Source organism: Myiozetetes cayanensis, unplaced genomic scaffold (assembly GCF_022539395.1).
Source record: "Myiozetetes cayanensis isolate MyiCay16 unplaced genomic scaffold, myiCay2020 scf4, whole genome shotgun sequence".
Taxonomy (NCBI): Eukaryota; Metazoa; Chordata; class Aves; order Passeriformes; family Tyrannidae; genus Myiozetetes; species Myiozetetes cayanensis.
The window spans coordinates 63,567,405-63,590,346 of record NW_026087631.1 but is presented as its reverse complement, the minus strand read 5'-3'; the positions used below and the strand labels follow the sequence as shown (position 1 = coordinate 63,590,346).

Sequence of the window (22,942 nt, the reverse complement as noted above, 5' to 3'; positions counted from 1 at the left end):
TTAGTTTACACCCAGATGATTCCTCTGGAGCCTCTCCTTTATTTATTTCACACAGTACACTGCAACCATTCACAAGAGGCTCCATTTATGTTTGTTCCTGCTGTGCTTTTTTCTACTTGTCAGACTTCTCCTCACAAAATGAGAACATGGTCCAGGATAAGAACTAAATTTCCTTTAAGCTGAGGACATGTGACTTCCAAACCGTCTGTTCTTCAGACTCATCTGCCTGAGCCACTTCAGAGCTGTTTTGTGGTGGAAGAGAGTGTGGCTTTAAGAGGTTTTCAGAAACCTTTCTTAACTTGTGTTAGTTTAAATGAATCCTCTCCCTTGTGCTAGCTAGGAGCAGAAGAGTTTAAGGCTGCCTCTGTGATGAGGAGAAAAAACTTTCTTAGCCTTGAATAAAATTATGGTCTGTGAACTGCACATGTGTCTAGATCTCTGTACTGTCAGGTAATTATTTTCCCCTTTTCATCCCCACTTTTAAGCCTATTTTGTCAGTGATTAATACACCACAATGGAAAAAAAATAGTCTTTTAATGTGTGCAAATGAACATTGCCAGATATGACAGAGTTTTTTAAATGAACTTAAAATGCTGTTTAAAAATTATCAGATCTCATTGATGTTGAATGTAGGAATTAAAAAAAAATACGGGAAAGGAATGTACAATAGCAGATTAAACTTCCTTTCACTGGTATATCTCAGAAAAATAAGCCTCACTAATAATATGTTTTACAAAAAAGGATTGGAATCCAAAAGACTTGCAGTAGGCTTTTGTTTCCTAACTTTGTCAACTGAGCAGTAGGACAGTTAAGCTTTGAGGGTTTGAGGTGCTTGGAATATAAATCAGTGCAGTTCTGTTGGCTTCTAACAATTAGACTTGAGTCAGCTGATGATCCTTCTCTAAATACTTTCACTGAGGGAGAAAAAAGCATCAGATCACTAACAAGGAATTTAAAATCTCTGAATTGTGGACTATAGGTGTGTTTCTTGTTACTGTAAAGTTTAGGAAAATACAGCTAGTATTATGGGAAGAGGCAAAAAAAACCAGCACGAAGGCTTGTCCCCCTTCCAGCTGTTTTTGCCACAGAGCTAGGCATGATAAGGACTTAATTTTTCCCCATTTCTATCCTTGTCCTTTTAAGCAATTCCATTGTAGGCAGCTTTTCTCAAAACTACCTGATAGCTTGAGTTTAGTTGTTTTCATTCCCTAGAATAAGTGCTGTCTGTAGAACTTTGTGGTGTTTTTTTCATTAATAAATAACTTTTTTTAGCAGTATGGCATCTTGTTTACAAGAATGCCATTTGGCAGAGGAAGGAGCTGTCCAGATTTTCATTAGATGTTACCAGCATTGGTGACAAACTCAGTGTAACAGTAAAATAACTTCTCCTTGCAGATGCATTAGATTGCACTGATTGACGAGGATTTTCTTAGCATGCAAGAAATGAGTAGTTATCTGAGCAGCTTTGTTCTGTGAAGCGTATCCAGTCACTGAGTATTGCTCAGTGTTACTGGCCTGCCCTCCTTAGAAGCCTGCAGCAGTGAGACTACGTGCCAAGGCTGGTTAATGTTGTTGTTCAAGTGTATCTAAAAAAAAGCAATCAGTGAATGTTGAAAATACTGAATTAAGAAATGTTGATGTTAGTGTGTTTTGAGACTACTCCATTTTTCAGAACTCAGAATATAAAAATGTTGATCCCCCCCACACCCCCCCGCTTGGTTATAGGCTTGAAAACCTTAAATTTTAAGACCCATAAGTCAAAAAAAACCTTTGTGGCCAATTGTACGGAACAGCAGGCACATCTGCTGGCTGAAACCCTGTACTCTGGTGAGTTATTTGGCATGGCCCACAGTGGAATCTCTTTGTTGTTCCTGGTATGCAATCATGTTCAACCTTGCTTGCTGAAAATACAGAGAAAATACTTCTCTTTTACGTTACAGAGTAGTTGTCTTAAACACTATCCACTGGATACTGACAGCAAGTCAAGCTCCCAGTTTCAGTTCATAAGCTTTCCTTTGTGGATGTATTGTCCTTGTCTGCACTCTCCCCTCCACCCCTGCCAAAAGTTGTGAATTTAATCATTTATCAAGAGCTTCTGTTTAGCTACAAAATCAATAATGTTCATTCTGTGACGATTTGTAGTCAACAAATATAAAAGGCTGAGGAATAGCGAGGGTTAGGTGATTGTTATGAGCAGAGCAAATCAAGAGGTGATCTGTAATTTCAGGTCACAGAGTCTTTCAGCTTGAAGAAATTTCCAAAGCCAGGGAAACTAAAGGAAAAAAACCTCATCTTAAAAATTCAGCTCTGGGCTGCTGTTTTAATGGGCAGAGAGTGTGCAGTTTCCCTCGAGCGGGTCTTGGTCTTTCCAGTGTTACAGCTGTAAACTGCCTGTTTTCTTTCTATAAAAGGGTACCTGCTACCATTAGCAACAGCCTTTTTCATGAGAGGTACCCTTAGCTGGGCTGATCTGGGCTAATGTTGACTTTAATCCTAGGGGAAAAAAAAATAATTACTTCAGCAGTGATCTTGGCAGTTGTAGCCAGTTCCCAGAGTCTTCTCTGCAAATGCGCGTATGGAGTAGTTCCTGTTCCACAGGCAACAAACAAAAGGAAACAACCAAATACCAAGGAAGGCAGCAAAGAAAAGATGAACAAGATAGGCACTAATAAAAGGCAATATAGTAACTCTGGGTTTACATTTAGCTTCACTATGGTTTGAGGTATTTTGGGGTGGGGAGTGGTCATAGCAGTTGTGATTAAGTGGGAGAGGGAAAGACGGTCGAGATGAGAAAGGGTAGTAAAGGAGAGGGAAGAAGGGCGGTGGAAAGGAGAATGGGGTTTACTGGAGACCTTTAGCTGGTGGAGCCAACAGTCCTGATACAGGATATCCCGTCCTTGGAAACATTCAAGGCCAGATTAGGTGGGACTCTGACCAACCTGATCTAGTTGAAACACATTTTAAGTGTTAATATTTATTTTCCAAGTGCCTAAGTGACCAATTGGTACATAGGTATCATGGAGCAAGTGTGATTTTAAACCAGAAGAGGATAGATTTAGACTAGGTGGTAGATGCCCCATCTCTGAAAGTGTTCAAGGTCAGTTTGAACAGGGCTCAGAGCAGCCTGGTCTGGTTGAAGGTGTTCCTGCTCACTGCAGAGAAATTGGACTAGATGATCTTTGAAAGTCCTGCCCAACCGAAACCATTCTGTGATTCATCTCCCAGGTGTTTTTCTGAGCAAAAGGCCCTACTGCAAACGCATTCCTGGAAGTGTCCATCCCTGGAATCTTACTTCAGGCATTCAATTGGGACATCCCTGGGCACTTCTCAGTTGATACCTGCAGTAACATGTACTGTACCACCAGCCCCTAGTGACCAAGTACAAGTGAGGAGAGCCAAAGATGGTCTTTGGGAGGGCATTGCTCCTGACGTGCTGAAGGTTTTCCTGAGAGAGACAATGGAGGGGAGGTTTAACTAGGGAAGAGGGCTCACCTGTAGCTTTGTCTTGGTCCTAAAGCCCAAATCTGACTAGCCCGAGAGAGCTGGAGTGCAAATTTGTAGTCAGAGTTATAGTAAGCTGGGGTTTCACACCAAGTGGAGTAATAGACAATGGTGACTTTTTTTAAGAAAAAGACAAAATTAAATGAATGAAAAGGATGAATCAAATGGAAGAAAATAAATTATAGCACACCCCATTAAGTATCTTTGGGAGGTGGTACTGGAGAATTGTCTTGGTTGCTTTTGACTTTCTCATTAACTTTGGGCTTCAATCCTCAGGCAAAGGGAATATTGCTAACAGAGAAATGATGTATAGGGTAAAAAAGAAAAATATCTTGGTTGCAACCATTGCTGAAAAAGTATATAAAAATACATTATACAGGAGCATAAGTGACTTGAAGCAAGACTTCCTGACATTGGGATTTATCTTCCCATTATGCTGTTTCATTGGTTATACAGCTTCAGTAAGGCACAGTGGAGGAAGAAGAGCCATTGGCCAAGCCCTTGATGCTGTAGTATTCGCTGGACTTTGGCAATCTCTCACTTGTAAACAGCTCGGGTGCAGTTTTGTTTCTGATCTGAGGTGTGCTTTACCTCCACCCTGATGATTAGGCCCCACCTCTACAGAGAGATTTTCATCAGTTTTGTGACCCTTTGCTCTGGCCACTCTTATGCTGTTTTCATGTGTATTTAGATGTGACATCTGAAGGAGCACATGGAGATGATTCCAGTGCACTGCCTCCACCCCAACCCTGTGCAATCCATTTGAAGCCACATACTGGGTAAATGAGTAGCTGCTGTAAACAAGAGAGAACCAGTTAGCAAAATATTGTGCTCTGAAATAGCTCCTGATGTGGTATCCATGGAAATGCCAGGTTTTACACTAGATAATAAACCGGCAAGGAGTCCAGTTGTTGTGACTGGCCTTGGGAAGGTTATATAAAGTTTCAGCTGTGAATTGACTTGACTTGCTTGGAAATATATGCAAAGCTTGTTCATAACCTTTTTCTTCCCCTCCTTTCTTTTCTAACTTCTCACCATCATAGGGCACACAGTTGATTTTCAGTGCTGCTAAGGAACTGGGACACTTGTCAAAGCTGAAGGTATTGTCCTGCATGGCTTCTGTTGTTGTCCCTGTGTGTAAGCATGGAGGTGTAGTAGTGCATAGCATGTCTTGTGCTTCCAGTGGTTTGTCACTGAATGCAGTTGTAGAGAGATGCTTTTAAATGCATTAAATGTGCTTTTAAATGCATTCTACTAACATTAGTATAGTGTTTAACAGCTAATTTTATTGTGAGTTTAATCATCAAAGTAGTTTTTCTCTTCTGTAGATACAGTGATCAGTTTGGGGCATCAATTTAAAACGAAAAAAAAGTAGATTTCTCAATTGTCTGTGCAGTTCCTCTGTATCCCCACGTATAAAAGGGAGTCCCTAATGAGGTACTGGTTGGAAAGACGACTGTGCTAGCTGTGGATGAATTATATGGACTGTTACAAAAATAACTGTTATGGAAGAGAGCCTGTGTCTGTAAATTCCTTCTGCGTGGGCTCTCTTTACAGGCAAGCTGGCATTTAGCATGAAGGCTCTGTTGATGTGTTTTGACAGTGCATGACATGACAGTGCATGACATGAGCATTATGAAGTGCACGCCACCTCATCATAAGCAAATCAAGCACTAATTCACTGATCACGACAGGAATGGTATGAGAATAGTGACGCCTTCCAGCATTCAAATTGCACTATGCTGTGGTTGGACTTGTGCTACAAGACAAGTATTGTGCAAGAGGAGGTCTAAAGCTGAAGCGTCACAGTACACAAACTGTTCTGCGAGGGAGCTGAACATGAACTCTGTCTTGGAGCACAATCAGGGAAATCTTCCCAGACCAAAGGACAGTCTCCTAAGTGATTAGGAGTAATTTCAAAATCTATTCATCCCTCTTTACATATATTTTTTGTCTTGCACAGTTAATACAGTTGTTTTCATACACCTATGTATTTCTCTTGCCTAGCAGACACATTTTACATACATGTTTATGAGCCAGGCCAGTACACAGCTCATTTAAGGTGGTGCTTGTTAGCAATCCTAGTAAGTGATCTGGACATGCAGGTATGTAATTACATGTGCACACTCTTCTCCAGCTGCATTTTGAGGCTGTTACATAGCAGTTAACAGTCACATAAAATAAACCTTCAAGTGTGGCTCCCCGGGGGGAATAGCTGTCACTTGTGCTGAGTGATGTCCTCATGCACTCCCACGGTCAGGCTGTCCTCCCTGGTGACATGGTGGCTCCTACGGATTGCATTTCCTTCACTGCTTCCTGCACTTGCAGTGCTGTGTGTCGCTTCTGTGGGAAAAACGGGTAGAAAGGAGCTTTGTAGCCAGCCTGGGAAAATGGGAGCTGAACCACAGTATCCAAGTGTGACTCCTGTTTACTGTGAGTATCCCCTTCCCCCTCCAAAAACATCAGCAAGAACCCAGCATTTGCAGAAGAGAAGCCATCCCTGCCTTCTACAGGCCCTCCTGCAGTCTGAGGGGCAGAGCTCTGTTCCTTCTCCCACGTCACAAGGGCAGTCTGTGAGTTCCTGTGGCTTGCTGGCATTCTTGAGCGTGGCCACTGACATTCAATGTTGTCTTTTACTTGTTCCATATGTTCTTTTTACTGGAATTTTCAAACATATGCCTTTTGCCAGGAATGAGTTGGAAGCTTTGCTGGTTTCCGTTTGCACTGGTCAGATGAAGGCCATCCCTCAGCAGCAGCCTGTCTTCAGTTCAGTTACAGTAAAGCTTAACTTTGTTAACCCTGGGGTGCATTTTTAGAAATGCACATAATCATGCAAATCAAGCAAGCCCTGGTGTGTGTTCAAACCTTTATTTGCACATCCGCATAAAGAACTGCAGCAGCACAGGTACACAGGATTTTATATGTGGCAAGAGAGTCGTGCTCAAGTGGGAAACCACTCTACCAACGTGAATTTTGGAAACCTTTATGTGAACCAACGTTGCGTCCGAAAACTTCTAGAAGAATAGGAGTGTTAAAAGAGTGTACGTTGTTTGGGTCCTTGTGAGCATCGTGGATGTTACAAATTTTTGTCCTTTTGTTTTTGCAGGCACATACAGGCTAACAGGGAAGGCATGAGTAAATGGTCCTTCAGAGTCTCTATGTTCTTCATTTTGCAGTTCCACTAAAAGCCTGGGAAAATTATGGGATGGATTTTAAGCTTTTTTGGTCTTAAATAGAGCAGGGAGAACAGAGCCCTAGTGAATCAGATAACTCAGCTGAAAACTGAGACTGACAGACCTGACAAGCACAGGCTCTCATCCTGACGACAAATCAATTTCACAGTGTATTTTAAAATGCTCAGAAAGCCAACCATAAACCTGGCACCTAGGTGCCACATATCTGCTTCCCACTTTTTATCAAACTCTTTCTGCTTAGTTTGCTTAATAGCCAGCAGCTGGAGCAGGGAGCAGCCACCTCTTCTTCCTTTTGTTGCCCCCAGGTTAAATAGCCAGGCTCTGACCACAGAGTTTCTTCTGAGAGTACCTGTGCAGAATACAAGGATGAGTTTGACAAGTTTGTTGGGTTGTTCGGGGTCTTTTACTTCTTCTGCTTGAGGTTGCGTAATTATTTGACGTAAATATTTGCATCTTGCTCCTGGCTGGCAGTCTGGGAAGTGCAAGGTAGCACTCTGCACAGTCCTTTACAGGAACAGTGTGGGATTTGCAGAGGGCAGGTATGCAGAGGAATGACAGTCGTGGGCTCCTCTGTGAGTAGGTGCAAGCATCTCCAGTCCAGTCGCTGGGTTATTTTTATATAATGTGTTGAAGTAAATGACACTGGGAAATTCAAAGAAAGCAGTGATGTGCTGCTGCACATTGACAGCATGGGCACTGGGGGAATGACCGCTCAGAACAGGGCTGAATGAGCTCTTCAGGTGTTTAAGAGAAAAATGTTGAGAAAGAAAAACCACCTGGTTTCTGTCACAGTCTGGGCAATCTGGCAGGCAGGTCTAGAAAGTCATCTTAACAGATGTGAAAGTCACTCTGACTTGGAAACACAGCTACCCTGAGTAAATTGGCCTCTCCTACTAATGTGGCTTTGGGCTCTGGCTGATTTTGCTCTTTATCTGACTGTCAGAGAGAGAAAAGAATGCTTTACCCTCTGTCTACTGAAGTGTGAAGCCACATCATCTTCAATTGAATTAATCCTAGCTCATGAAGAAGAGGGAAGAGAGGTATTGCTTCCCTCAGGACAGCTTGTCACAACAGGAGATACTCTGCAGCTTACAGAGTACTGTGCCACTGCACATAGGTCCCCAGACCAGGAGCGTCCTGTGCGGGGGAAAGAGGCAAGTGGAGGCATGTCTCTGCTACTCAAGAAAGCACAGTGTGAGCTTGTCTGAGGTACTGACAATTCGAGAGGCATCTTCTGTGCAGTTTAATGCAGCACTGTGTGAAGTTGCCAGCTAGATGTCTGTGAGAAGCATGGCAAATGCCTCGCGCTGCACCTGAACTGCGGCGATCCCCGTCTCCATCAGGCAGGAGATGGATCGCAGTGGATAATGAATAGGAGCAGCACCAGGCAGTGTGAAGAATCACCAAACTGCAAGATAGCCAGCAGGTCTGTCTGTGTGAAATGCACACATGGTGCCACACACTAGGCATGCTTTACTGAAAGGCAATTTAGCAGTTGTGCGTCTTGGGAAGTGTCTCTTATCGGAGGCTCTGACGTGCTTAAAGTAGCATAAATAACCTTTGCCTGATTTGCCTACATCTTTTTCACGAATGCTTTAGCACCCAACCTGCAGCCAGCTGGCCTGACTGTCCAGTTACAATTTGAGTTTGTGCAAAGCGCAACTTCCTAAAATATGCTGTCTTCCCCTGAGACATAGACTAAGCATCAGAGAGAAGAGATTGGTGAAACACCAAAGAATGGCACATCCTTGTTGTCAGCCAGGAGTCTTAACAGGGGTGTGCTCCCACTTCAGGAAAGGGAATTCTTTACCAAGTGACTTCTGGCTGTTTGCTATTAGAGATGGTGGGTCTTAATGGGAACAACGTGTTCTTTTAGCAAAAGAAGATGACACTGATGACATGATGAATTAGTGATCTTTGTAGCTAGAAGAATTAAAAAATCCAGAAACAACATATCACAATTTTGACTTATAGTTACCAGAATTCCTTGATTTAGGTGGTGTTTTGGGAGTTTTGTTGTAGCTGCTCTAGAATGACAGTGGTAGCAGACAGACTTTTGTTTGAGCTTTCTAGAGAGGCAGACTGTGATTTTAAATTGTCACTTATCTCTGTCCACTTTCTTTCCTTATTTATGTGTCCTGCGGCCGCAAAAAAAAGAGAGAAAATGAGTTTATTTTCAAGTTAAGCTGTAATAAATGACTGAGATATTCCATTAAGCATTCCTTAAAGAGCTGAATTAATGCTGTCACCAAATAACTACAGCATGAATCCAGAAAAAGTGATGATAGTGGGGCCTCCTTTTTCTTTACCTTCTCATAGCATGCCCGTGTCAAATATAATGGTTGTTTGCAGGATCATATGGTGAGAGAAGAAACTAGGAGTCTCACTCCAAAGCAGTGTGCTGTTCTGGACCTGGCACTGGATACAATCAAAGTAAGTGATTCCATTTCTGTCTCTGTCTTTCCCTTACTCCATCCCCAAATCCTGTGTGGGAGGATAGTGCCTGTCCCAGTTCAGGAAATGGCAAGAGTTTGTTTAAACCTGAATAGGCTCAGGTAACTGGCATGCTGGGAGTCAGCATACATACAGTGCTTTGGAAGAGGAAAGCCATGAGCAGTTGGTATCAGTTGGTCTAAGAGCTGGATTTCCAGCACAGAAGCTGTTTTGTGAATTTTTCCAGCTCTTTCCTATCTGCACATGCAATAGCACATATGTGTTTGTTGCTGGTTGCAATTCTTGCTCAGTATTTTTCCTGTTTCTTTTTCCTCTTAGCAATATTTCCATGCTGGTGGGAATGGTCTGAAAAAAACCTTCTTGGAGAAGAGTCCAGACCTGCAGTCTCTTCGATATGCTCTCTCTCTCTACACTCAGACCACAGACACTCTCATCAAAACCTTTGTCCAGAGTCAGACAGCTCAGGGTAAGACTCTTTTGTATTGTTGGCAGAGTTGAATGGAGCTCTCCACTCTGTTCATAATTTCTCTGTCTTGTACTGCCAGTTTGTAGAGTGCTTTTGGCAGCAACGTTTCTGGAAACGTGACAGTTCAGAGCTTTTAAAACTGGGAAGGAGGAAAAGGGGGTTATTTCCCACTCCATGACTACATTTTGAGACAGCAGAGATATGTGGAACATAAGGCTTGGGGTGTTTGTGGTCTTTTTTCTCTGCAATCCTTATCAGTCACGTTTCATGAATTAATGTGGGTGGGTGACTTAAGTGAAATTTGAAGTTACTGTACCGAGACTTAACACGGTGGTGTGGGGGACCATTTCAGCAAGACACCACTGCAGAAAGTAGTCAGTGCCTGTGTCACAGGCCAGCTGCCAGCACAGCCCGTGCAGGCCTGACTAAAGCTGACTGACAGAAGTGTGATGAGTCATGGACCTAAAGGATATGTGGGAGCTAGATGTTTACAGATCACCACAACATATTAATAAGCTGCTGGGATGGGTCACCACAGTTTTTGGTGGCTCTCTGGGAAGCCTTATGGCTTAGTGGTACTATTTCATTGAATTTGAAGGGATAAACAGTTAATTGTCTCTATCTTTCATTGCTTCCATGTGAATATCTCCAGATTGTTGTAGAGAATAATTTGGTCTCTAGTCAAGGACCTTCACCAGCTGACTATGAATCTCACCAAGAGGCTATAGGTGCTACTAGAGGTTAGGTCAAAACCAAAACTAATGCATTTAAGCTCTCGGGCTGTTTAAATATATGTCATTAAGCTACTTCATCTCAGCAGCAAACTCAGAGCTCCATAGGGGTGTCCTCCTGCCATCTTTTTGCATGGAATCCTTCTCCTTTAATCCTTCCAAGACTATGAGAGTTGGCAACCACCCAGATGGTACTAACTCTGCCAGCATACCATCACACCGAGCCCCAGAATCAAGGGGAAAGCACTCCTTAGCTGACAAACTTTTCCCATTTGTGCAAATGAGCGTGCTTGATACTGGCATTCTTCTAACTGAGTAGAAAGTACAGAGATTTCGTAAGCAAAGCAAGGTTTGTTTCTAAAGTGAAAGGTTGAGTGTAATTGTGGGGGGCTGAATCATCAGAAGAGGAGACTTGGGGGACCTGAAACGAGATTGAAGTGAGGTGGGAATTTGCTGTGCCATGTCTCAAGTGAAAGGATGAGAGGAAATGGCCTTAAATTGTCCCAGGGGAGGTTCAGATTAGATATTAGAATTTATTTTTTTGTTGAAAGGGTGGTTAGACATTGGAGTAAGGTGCCCAGGGAGATAACAGAATCTCTGGAAGTGTTCAAGAGGTGTGGATGTGGTGCTTGGGGTCATGGTTTAAGGGGGATTATGGTGGTGCTGGGTTGACAGTTGGACTAGATGATCTTGAAGGTCTCTTCCAACCATGATGATTCTGTAACTCTGTGATCCCTGCCTTTAGCAGCATGGTCTGGTCTTGCTTAGGTTGAAACATACTGCATTAAAACATTGAAATTAACTAAAAGTCAGTACCTGCCTCTGAGAGAATGGTCCTGTAGCTGTGTCCCAGCAGAGCAACGATGACATCCAGTGGCCAGACAGGTCAAAGACTTCTACATTCACAAGGGACTCCGGAAATTTGGCTGTTGCCATCAGTTACTCAGAACACTTTTTAACAGGGAACTTGAGTGAACACTTGAGTGCTTTCAGTCTCTACTGCTCTATGAAAATGTTTCACATACATATCCAAACCATGAATTGAAGCTATTTTTTTAAGTGGATTCTCTTATGTTGTCATGATGACCCAAGATACAAGGAAGTGTGCTGCAATGCAATGCCCTCCTCCAGTCCATGCCAGTCAGGAGTATTTAAAATTAGAAAAAGAAATTGCTCCATTGAAGTCACAAAGTGACAAATTCAAAGCTGATATGAGAAAGCAGCTTTATGCAATGATGAGTTGACTGTAGAACTTCACTGGGGGCAAATATTTAGCCAAAACACAAAGATAATAGAACATAATCTCTGAGCAGCAGGATAGAGGGTTGCCACAGAAATGTGTGCCTGGGTATTTATTTATGTATTTTTTAAGAAGCTTAGAAAGAATGAAACTCTAGCTTTAGGACATAAAATGCACATGTTGCGAGGTAATCAATTATATCTCATAGCTGACTGAGGGCATTTTTTGTGACTTATCTGAGCCACTTTGTAGAACAGGTACCAGGCATAGTAGGCTGAGCTGGTCCAAATCAGCATCTTGTATATTAGTGTGCTTGAGAGTTTTGGATTCTGTTTGGGGAATGAAAGATTTGAGATCCTCCACCTAATATCTGTGATGGAATATCTCTGAGAAAGGCATGAGTTTCTCCTGGGATTTGGGCTAAAGAAGGATATTACTTGCTTACACTTCTACTCACAGTTGGTAGGTGGGTTTGGAGATCTGCCCACTCGTTGAAGGGGCAGAAAGGACAGCACCTCTATTTACAGCTGTGACCAGTGTTTCCCTTTGCATAAGTCAAGTGTCCCACAAGCCCATGGGAGGACATGGCTTTATGCAGAATTATTTAAATGCTTCTTGCTTCTCTTACTTCACTGCCCAATGATTGCTTCTTCCAGTTTGTGAGGTACCTACAGCTCTCATTTCCTTATTACTCAGGCTTCGATAGCACTATGCTGTTAAATATTTGCTCTGCAGATCTGGATCAGGGCTTGCAGTTTAGTTTTGCCAGCACAAATTCTGCTTCTGTTCTAACCCAGATAATCCCTTACTCACAGACAGCGTTGCTCTCCAAAGCTTGGGCTGGAGCAGAAGACCTAGGAGGATATTTTGTTTGTTATTAAGAGCTAGAATATTTGTCTTGTGTTTAAGTGACACTGCTGATTGTATTGTAATTCATACTCTTCTCTCTTTATCCTGCTTGCTTCTTACCTTTTGAATTCATGTCTCAGTGCATGATGGGAAAGGTATAAGGTTTACCGCTAATGAGGACGTTCTTCCTGATAAGGGTATGTTCAAGATTAATGTTGTTACCATAACAACATTACCCAACTGCCTTGCTTTTGAAGTCATCTTACCCATGCTCAGAAACCTTTTCCAGAGTCCTGTTTCCTGTAGTTCCCTGTAGAAGTGAACTTCCACTGAATGCTTGCATCCCACAGACAGAGCCACAGGTTGCGCGGTTTAGAAGTCTGTACCTTGCCTGAGAGCCTGTCCCCAGGCTTGAGATTTATTAATGGGTTATGAACCTTGTCTTGAAAATGGACTGTTTTTTGGGAGATGCTGCAGACTTGTTCCCCCACCCTTTACCACGGGCTGTGTATTTCAAGACCTGGACTTGCATGTGTGTGGTTTGCTGAGAAGGGCTACTGTAATACATGGAAATGTCTGATTTGCACTCAAGGTTATGCCAAGCTTGAACCACCTGGCTTGAAGGGGAATAGCTAAAGGTCTGAGTGGTCAGGAGACCCCTAAAAAAAAATAATGTTTCATCTTGTAATGTTTCATCTCTCAGTTTATTTTTTTGCTGCCCAAATCTTTTTATTATCTTAGGTGAAATACATCTGTAACCCACTGCACGAGCTCAGTTCTGCAGTTTCACCTTTCAGTATTGCAATGCCAATGAGACTTTCATGTTAAGGATTAAATCTGCTTGTCACTGCATGTGCAAGCATGTGCATGCACACAGTTGTATGTGCTCAGCTGGCATTTTTCAAAGTGGGTTTTTTTTTTGTAATTTCAGTTAGTTGAATAAGGTTTTTGTATGAAAAGGAAAGAACAAAGCTAGGAATAAAACAATAATCTAAATTCTATCTTCCTCAAAGGTAATGGCATAATTCCACCATCATTTTTCTGAAGCATCAGTGTCTCCTTTATAATGTATAAATTACACTAAAGATCCATAAAATGAAGACCTGAGTGTTTGTTGGCTGATGTTTACGTGGATTTGGCAGTTATATACTGTTGGCAGTCCTGTCTGTTCCTATGGAAAACGCCAACAGTGTAAGTGACAGACCCACACCATCAGATGAGTCAGGTCAATAATTAAGCCTACCGATTTTAAAGCTCTATGCTTATATACAAAAAAGTAACACTGTCCTTCTAAGTGGGGAGGAAACAGTACGTTCAAAATCATGTTTGTTACAGCCTAAAGACTGTTTATTGTACTCAGGTCAAGCATTAGAATCTACCCTAAGGTAATAATTTGAGGTTCTCTTTTGGTTACTCAGATACTTTTACATGTATATTAATATGACTTTCACTGCCTACAGTTCTGTGGCATGTAATTTTCTTCAGAGAATTGAACAGATTACCTCTCGACCTCTTGTATTTTAAATGAGTGGTTTTACTGCAGATCATTCATATGAAAGTTGACTTATTAGATTTAATCAAAATGTTTGATTCCTTATCTAGAATTTCAAACAGATCAGTTTTTCACTTACTAATGTGTCTCAGCCTCAAAACTAACAAAGTAACACTGTTGTTCATAGGTACTCAATTACCCTGTAGGTACCTCAATTACAACAGCATTGCTAATTGTCAACCTGAGGTCAGGCAGTTATCAAAGCGAAAGCAAAATTAATCTCGCTATCTTATCAAAGACTTCATTTTCATTTGCTAAGCAGTCTTATTCTGTAATTACATGACATCTTGATTTTACTACCCAGAAAAATGGCACTCCTACATATTCCATGATAATCATGATTAAAAGTTAAAAAGATGAAAAAATCATAATACGTGAATGGTGAGGTTCATGAGATCTTCTCCCTCTGTTGCAACACATTATCTTTTCCTCTCTGAAGCTAAATCTGGTTTTCTCCCTGATAACTGATAAAGGGAAACAAGTATGCAAATTGTGATTACTTCTCTCTCATCATTTTTGGTGCACAACAGAGAAGGGGTTCTCATTATCCTCCAAAGGGAAGCAGATAGGCAATCAGGATGACAATTGATGTGCAACATGGAAAAAGGTTCTTGGAGGGTGAGACCGCACTATAGCTCTGTGCAAATCACTAGCATCTATGTATTTTTTTCCCCTAAACTTCCTCTCTTGTGTTATGTCCTCTGCCCCTCTTTTTGTTTGTTGGGGTTTTTGTCCTCCCTTCTTCCCTGAGCGGACAGGAATGCTGATGCCCACCACTGGAATGCCTGCATGTACACACAATACCTTGGCAGGAACCTCTGAAAAATCCTTGCTCTCTGTGAAGGTCCATTGTTGAGTGTTAGGTCTTTTAAATTCTTTTGAAATCCTTGCTATTATTCTCAATAGGATGTGATCTTCACGGTGGAGTGCAAGAAATGTTAGTGTTCATGCGTGTTGGGCATGCGAGCCTGATGATATCTTGCATTAATGTGACATTATTGGTGTTGACTGAAAAGCTGGCTATGGAAGGTGCACTGTGAAAACATCGTGTTTTCTTGCTGAGGCCAAGATTGGTGCCAATAAACAGTAATCCATGTGTGCGCGGGGGGTGCCCCATTTTCTTCCAACAGGCTCCGGTGTGGATGATCCTGTGGGTGAAGTGTCCATACAGATCGACCTGTACACGCACCCAGGGACTGGTGAACACAAGGTCACGGTGAAAGGTATGGCAAAACGTGTTATTGCTCAGGCTCCGTGACTGCATCGAGGCAAACCTCCAGTTGGCAGCCATGATATTTCTGTGTTAGCTCAAGGGATCTGAGTCCACAACTGTTTTCTCTGTTTCACATCAGGAACATGTAGAGAAACAGCAAATGAGCTTGTCCAGCCAGTGACACGGCAATGTACAGCGCTGTTGTTTATTGGCAACGGTATAAGCAGTAAACAAAAATCAGATGATGGCTCTCACCAGGCGCCACAGTTTAGTCTGTGCTGCAGAGAACGGGGCAGCGTGACAGGGTGGTGTTGCGAAACTGTTCAGTGTATAGCCAGAGATCACAGAACCAGTAAGAGTTCAGAGGCTCCTCTCCCCCATCCTGAAGGCCACGTTGGTCCCTGAAGAAATGCTCTGAAAATAGCCAAAGTAGTGATTCATCCCAGGCTTCCTCTTCCTCCTTCGTCTCCTTTAGTTGAATACAGCATACTTAACTACTTTAATTTCCTCTAAAGATTTACATAAAGAGTTCTTCAGGCCTCTCTTCTGGCTAAATCTGCACTGCAGTGCAAAAGCTGATTTTCAGAGCTATTTCCTCTGCTTCAGTGTGTTCCCTGCAGTGACCTGAGACAGAAAGAGAATTAAAAATCTAATAATTGTGGATTCTGGAACCACTCACAGCTCACATTGTTTGTTTGTCTCACCTGCAGTCTCATTTTCCTTTTCAACAGAGACCTTAATATTGGCCTCCAAAAAGTCCCCCTTTTTTTTTCTTATCCTACCTATAAGGTAGATATAAGCACTGAACTCTCAAGGCAGCCTGCCTGGAGCTGCAGGGATGCCTGATTTCTCTGGCTAATTTTTTGGCATGCATACAGAAGAAGCTGTATGTCCCAAACATTAAATTCCCTTCACAGAATTTAAATGAGATCAAAAAAGCATATATATCTTTTGTACTACCAAACATACACTGCCCATGCATGCTGTGACATTGTCCCCTGAAACAAGAAATTGGAAGCAGGGTGGAGCGGAAAGGGAACAGATGATAACTCTCTTTTCCAGTTGTGGCAGCCAACGACCTGAAGTGGCAGACGTCTGGCATGTTCCGTCCATTTGTTGAAATCACCATGATTGGGCCCCATCAGAGTGACAAGAAGAGGAAGTTCACAACCAAGTCAAAGAGCAACAACTGGGCTCCAAAATACAATGAAACCTTTCACTTGTAAGTGTGAAAAATAGCCTAGGGATCTGGCGTGGCAAGTGCAGATGCAGAGGGCAGATAGGGTTTTTCGGTGTCCACAAACAGCCTGCTCAGGGCCCAGAAGAGTGTGTGAACCAGTAGCTTGGCCCCGTGCCTGGTTCCTTGGCAGGAAACTCTAGATCAGGGGAATTTTTGCTGCAGGTGGGATGCTGAGGTCTGTTCTGTACCAGCAGAGCCCTTTAGCTACCTTCTGAAATGCACTGTGTGTCCTATGAACATATTTTACTCTGTCATTTTAATGAACTTTGTATCTTTTACTGGTAGAATTGATGCTAAAAGTTCTTTAAATGTTTTTCGTTCTCTTAGTCTTAGTGTGCATTTTTATCCCTATTTGACCTGCGGGACATGCTTTCTGAACTTGTTTCCAAGGATACAGCCCTTGGAACTGGTACTTGCACTGCTAAAATTGCGGTGTTTCTCAACGTCGAGTATTGATCTCTTCCTATTTGGCTTTCTCTCATTATTACAAAGACACATTCCTTCTTTGAAGGCTCAACAAAGGGAGCTGCAGGCTAGTGCTCACTCAGCTGTACATGTAAAAATGAGTGGAGCAGAGCTGACCAGCAAAAGCGTGTGGAAATCTGGAGGAGAGGGAATGTTCATACAATTTTTCTATTCTGTGGGAAAAGGCATGCTTCCTCTAAGTGTAGAGATTTTGTTCCCTTCCTTCTTTTAATTTTAGAAACATCAGAAGGGTTGGGGATTTATTTTTATTAGCTTTTGCTCTAATGGAAGAGTTTGAATCTTTAACAAAGACCTTATCTAATTAAAATAGTAATTCTGAAATGAAGCAACCTTAACAGAAGCAGAAATGCTTAAAGTCTTCTGAGCTGAAAATCTATTAGCATGGCTTTAACGTTCCATGCTCCTCTCATTTCACAGTTTAACACACACACACAAGTTGCAAAGGCAACTTGATAAGGGTTGTTGTTGGGTTTTTTTTTAAGTAACCAGGTTGTCTTATCTGCTATAAATCAGCAAAAATGCTCACATGCTATAAGTTTCACTTCTCCCTCTCTGACCAAGGTTTTCTGTAGAAATGAGTTTCTGTGGCTGATACCTTTATTTTGCAGAGGAATTTATACACTTTAGAAACTGTGTGTGTCTTTCAGCATCCTGGGGAACGAAGATGGCCCCGATGCCTACGAGCTCCAAGTCTGTGTGAAGGATTACTGCTTTGCTCGGGAGGACCGGGTACTGGGGATAGCAGTGATGCAGCTCAGAGACATAGCAGACAAAGGAAGCTGTGCTTGCTGGTGCCCCCTCGGGCGCAGGATTCACATGGATGAGACTGGACTTACAATCCTGAGGATTCTCTCTCAGAGAACCAATGATGAAGTTGCCAGAGAATTTGTAAAGTTGAAATCTGAATCCCGCTCCACAGAGGAAGGCACCTGAGCTGAGCTGTGTAATGTTCCCTATTCTCTTCTGCCTTGTGCCAATATGTGCAAGTGTTCAACAATTCTCTTTTATTAATTGCAAAAGGTTTTTTTTCATGTTGTCTTTGTCAGCTCCGATAGCGCACGTGTGCTGTATAGGAAACAAATCCATCAATCTGATGTGAATTATTTATTTTTTAGTAGCTGGGTAAGACACCATAGAGAATGAGACAATCTCTTCTTATTTAAGATGCAAATTCTGCTTTGTGTATATAAATTATTTTATATTGGAGGCTGGAGTTGCTGGGTTTTGTTGATATGCAGCACTGTGATTTTATCCTCTGAAGTTGGCAGGCATTAAAAAGGTTCTACATAATCTCACTACGATGCAAACACACAACTGTGTGGAAATTGGGAGGAGATGATTTGGGGGTTTGACAAAGCACAGTTATCTCTCATTGAATTCATGTACTGTGGAGCTGCCTGGGGATCTTCTGTCACAGATTATGCCAACATGATATGCAGACACCTCAACATCTGCTTAAAAAAGGAGGTGGCAGACCGCTCTGGAGATGCACCCTGGATGAATGCATGTCCATGGGTGTGCTGCAGAGAGACAAGTGCAGAGGGGCCTAAGATCTCATAGCCAAAAGCTGCGAAGGCAACACACCGGGAGCAGGCGGCAGCTGCCCTGCCATTGTAATTAGATCGTGTGTCTCGGAGAACACAAATCCCCGCGTGCTGCCGGGAATCCCGCGCCGCCGGGGGGGTGCTGTGAGCTGCTCAGCTCCGCCAGGCACGCTCTGGCTACCGTGACCAACGTGGTAAGGAAGGGATCAACGTTAGAGCTGTAGAGTTAGAGCCGTGGCAAATTACATGGCTGCTATGTACTTTTTTTCCACTTCAATATTCTTTTGTTAGTTTTTGACAGAGGATTGGATAATTTCATACTTGCAGGCTTTCTGTAGCATTTTGTTACCCTGGAGTAGCTGAGACCATTCCTCACTATGAACCCAGAAACAATGGCTTGCCTGGGAGAGAGGAAGAAGCCTCCCCTCTGCAAGCCCTCAGTCTGGAGTGCTGGTCAAGGGGCAGCACGTTCGTTCGGTTCTGATCTTGAAGATTCTGTGATTGATCCACGCTGATTGTCATTAATCTTACGATACCATTGATGATACCATTGAAATATTTTTGCACTGTCTTAAAGAAGCATCCTGCTTTTGTTTTCTTGCAAAACAAAACACTGTCCTGAGCGAAGTAATTGCAGGGAGGTCAGAATTTCTGACTGAAAATTCGTAAGCAGGAAGGTCTGGAGTGGTGATTGCACCTGAGGTATGTTTGTTGGAGGGTTTTTATTGGGGATATTTTTGCTTTTCCAGCTGCCCTTGTGCTCTGGAAAGTGCAGCTGGAACAAGCCAGTCCTTGCCCATAAAGTACTGTAATACTGTCAATAAATTCAAGGACTGCAATTGAATGACTTTTTTTTTTTTTCCTTTCTATTTTCTCTGATACTTGTACAGCTGTATGATGTGACTCTTGTATTTCATAGGCCTGCTTGTAGAGTTCTGAGACAGCACATCTGCTTTGTTCTTGTCCAAGGTGTGTTATAATAATGCTCTTCAAAACTCCACGCTATTTGTCATGATTTTGAATCACTGTACGTGCCATTGTTATGAGAACTGTTAGTATGGTCTTTAATAAACTCTTTTAGCAGCATTTGGAGTCATCTGTGGAAGTGTAACTGTAATTGGGTTTGCTAAACCATGTGGGGAAGAATCATTACTGCATCTTTGTAAATCTGCTTTAGCATATAGATTTCTTTGGTGCTGTAGATACCCAGCAAATTCCCCCCTCCTCAGTGGTGCCTCTATCTAGGACATCTTTCCCTGAAGTCCTTGGCTTCTGATAACACACTGAAACATCACAGAAAAGCATAGAGAATAGCTTAGTTCCTTTTTTTTCCTCCTGTCTGGCCTTTAAGTCACATTCCTTCGTACTTGCATAGTCTCATGAAGGTGCTGAGTGGAAAGACTCAGACAGGCAGTCGGATACTTTACAGATAAAATGTGAAGAAAAATAATTATGTAACAAACTTGATTCATAACTTTCAGCTTCATATGATCATTAATACTCCATAAATTTTATTGACAAGAGATGAAAGAATAAGCCTTCTTGATGTCAAGTAAACTACTCCCTCTCCTCAGTTTTTGGGGATTCTGCCAATTTCCAGCAGACAAGGTCAAATAACTCAGAGACTCATATTTCATGATAACATGGGTCTCCGAATTTCTGTGATCTGAGATACCATTTTTGCCTTGGGTAACATATGCTCAGCAACAGAGTCCCTTGGGAGGCAGTCCTAAAGGGCAAATGAATCCAGGAAGACTGGATATTCTTCAAGAAGTAAATCTTAAAGGCACAGGAGCAGGGCATCACTATGGGCCAGAAGATGAGCCAGTGGGGAAGAAGACTGGTGTGGCTGAACAGAGAGCTTTGTCTGGAACTTGGGTAAGAAAGGAGAGTTTATGACCTGTGGAAGAAGGGGCAACCTGGGAGGACTACAAGGATGTTGGGGAGAACACTGAAAGGGCCAAAGCCCAACTAGAACTTAACCTGGCTACTGCCATAAAAGACAATAAAAAATGTTTCTATAAATACCTCAGCAACAAAATGAGGGCTAAGGACAATCTCCATCCTATGTTGGATGTGGTGGGAAGGATAGTGACAAAGGAGGAGGAAAAGGCTGAAGTACTTAATGCCACCTTAATGCCTCAGTCTGGAGTAGCAAGACCCCTCGTTCTCGGGATACCCAGGCCTGTGAGCTGGACAACAGGGATAGGGTGCAGAACGAAGCCCCCATGATCCAAGGGGAAATGATCAGGGAAAAGACCTGCTATATCACTTAGAGACCCACAGGTCTATGGGGCTAGATGGGATCCACCCAAGGGCACTGAGAGAGTTGTGGAAGTGTTCAACAAGCCACTTTCTATCATTTATCATTTCCCCTGGCTCACTGGGGAGGTCCTAGCTGATTGGAGGTTGGCAAACTTGATGCCCATCTACAAGTAGGGCTGGAAGAAGAATCCAGGGAACTCCAGGCCTGGCAACCTGAGCTCATGGAGCAGAGCATACTGATTGCCATCACGCAGCATGTGCAGGACAACCAGCAGATAGGCACTTCAGCAAAGCCTTTTACACTGTCTACCACAGCATTCTCCTAGAGAAGCTGGCTGCTCATAGCTTGGGCGTGTGCACTGTTCACTGGGTAAAAACTGGCTGCATGGCCAGGCCTAGAGAGTAGTGGTGAAAAGTGCTGTATCCAGCTGGCAGACGGTGGGTCCCCTGGGGATCAGGACCGGGCCCAGTCCTGTTTTATATCTTTATTGGTGATCTTGATGAGGGGATCAAGTGCGCCCTCAGTCATTTCACAGATGACACCAACGTGGATGGGAAGGTAGCAAGGCTCTGAAGAGGTGTCTGTACAGGCTGGATTGATGGGCTGAGGCCCACTGTGTGAGGTTTCAGAGGGCCAAGTGCCAGGTCCTGCCCTTGGGTCACAACAAACCCCTGCAGTGCTACAGCCCTGGGGCAGAGTGGCTGGAAAACTGCCCAGTGGAAAAGGACCTGGGGGTGCTGGTCGACAGTGGCTGAACATGAGCCAGACTGTACCCAGGTGGCCAAGAAGGCCAATGGCACCTGGCCTGTGTCAGCAATAGTGTGGCCAGCAGGACCAGGGCAGTGACCATCCCCCTGTACTCGGCACTGGTGAGGCCTCACCTCAGATCCTGGGTTCACTACAAGAAAGAGGCTACTCAGCACAAGAAAGACATTGAGGTGCTAGAGCATGTCCAGGGAAGGGCAATGGAGCTGGGAAGGGTCTGGAGCACATATCTAGTGGCTGAGGGAGCTGGAGGTGTTTAGCCTGGAGAAAAGGAGGCTCAGGAGAGACCTTATCGGTCTCTACAATCACACGACAGGATGCTGTAGCAAGGTGGGGACCAGTCTCTTGTCACAGGTAACAAGCAACAGGATAAAAGGAAATGGCTTCAGGCTTCCCCAAGGAAGGTTTAAGTTGGATATTATGAAAAAAATTTCTTCACCTAAAGGGTTGTCAAGCACTGTAACAGGCTGTCCAGGAAAGGGGTGGAGTAACCATCCCTGGAGGTTTTAAAAAAATATGTAGATTTGGCACCTGAGGACATCGTTTAATGGTGGAGTTGGCAGTGTTGGGTTAATGGCTGGACTTGATGATCTTAGAGGTTTTTTCCAACTTAGATGATCTATAGTTCTACATTTCAATGGAAGTAACTCGGCTAATTCAAATGCAACTCAAAGTACTGGCTTCATCAAGGGGAAGTTGCTGAATTTGATGGCATATCCTATGTGATGTGTTGTTTAAAGCCTAACTCTTAAGCCCCACTTCAGTACCAAGTCAGATGGTTCACAGGTTTCTAACTCACTGGTATCCTGCTTGTCATCGCTTCAGCAGGTGCTGCAGTGGAGAAAAACCATTAAAGAGCAATCCAAAGGAAAAGTGCTGTCTGTAACCATGGGGAAAATGCCTGGGCAGGGCAAGAGGTCTGGCTGTTACAACAGAGCCAGGAACCCAAAGCTCCCAAAGGTATCCACCAGTCTAGAGCTTCTCCTACCATCCAGGTTTGTGAACTTTTTAATCATAGAATCAGTTTCCAGAAGCACTGCTTTTTAACCTGTTCATCCAAACCTGTTTGCACATCTTCCCTCATTTCTTGGGTTTACAGTAACTGTGATGCTTTAATTTTTTTTTTCCTGCCTGAAAAATCTTTCATATCCAAGCAACAAACACTCAGGCTTCTGCTTGTACCTATGGCAACACTACTGTGGTGTGCATGTGGCTTTCTTCACTCTGAACACTCCTCAAAATGACAGCTGGACATAGGATATACATTGTAGGTATCAAATATATATATATTTAAAAATAAATTAATAAACAGGATACTTATTTTATAAATATCTATATGGTGCTGTACATGGGGTGGACATGCCTACCCTGAGTTGGAAAAGACTGTTCCAAGCACATTGTGGCAAAGATGACAAGGAACAGGGAGTGGTAAGTTGCCTGC

At 43.0% G+C, this 22,942-nt stretch overlaps 1 protein-coding gene across 4 annotated transcripts in view; it reads left to right on the top strand.

Moving 5' to 3' along the window:
• Positions 1 to 19,562, top strand: part of LOC126647378 (protein unc-13 homolog B-like) — a 108,031-nt gene extending 88,469 nt beyond the window's left edge. For 3 of the 4 annotated variants that reach the window (XM_050329564.1, XM_050329563.1, XM_050329567.1), the window contains exons 27-33: positions 4,545 to 4,601; positions 9,048 to 9,128; positions 9,468 to 9,615; positions 12,576 to 12,632; positions 15,118 to 15,210; positions 16,263 to 16,422; positions 17,574 to 19,562. In XM_050329564.1, coding sequence (XP_050185521.1) covers positions 4,545 to 4,601; positions 9,048 to 9,128; positions 9,468 to 9,615; positions 12,576 to 12,632; positions 15,118 to 15,210; positions 16,263 to 16,422; positions 17,574 to 17,859 — 882 coding nt within the window. In that variant the 3' untranslated portion in view covers positions 17,860 to 19,562. The remainder of the gene's footprint in view (positions 1 to 4,544; positions 4,602 to 9,047; positions 9,129 to 9,467; positions 9,616 to 12,575; positions 12,633 to 15,117; positions 15,211 to 16,262; positions 16,423 to 17,573) is intronic. The other variant, XM_050329566.1, reaches the window with a different exon arrangement.
• The last annotated feature ends 3,380 nt before the right edge of the window (positions 19,563 to 22,942 follow it).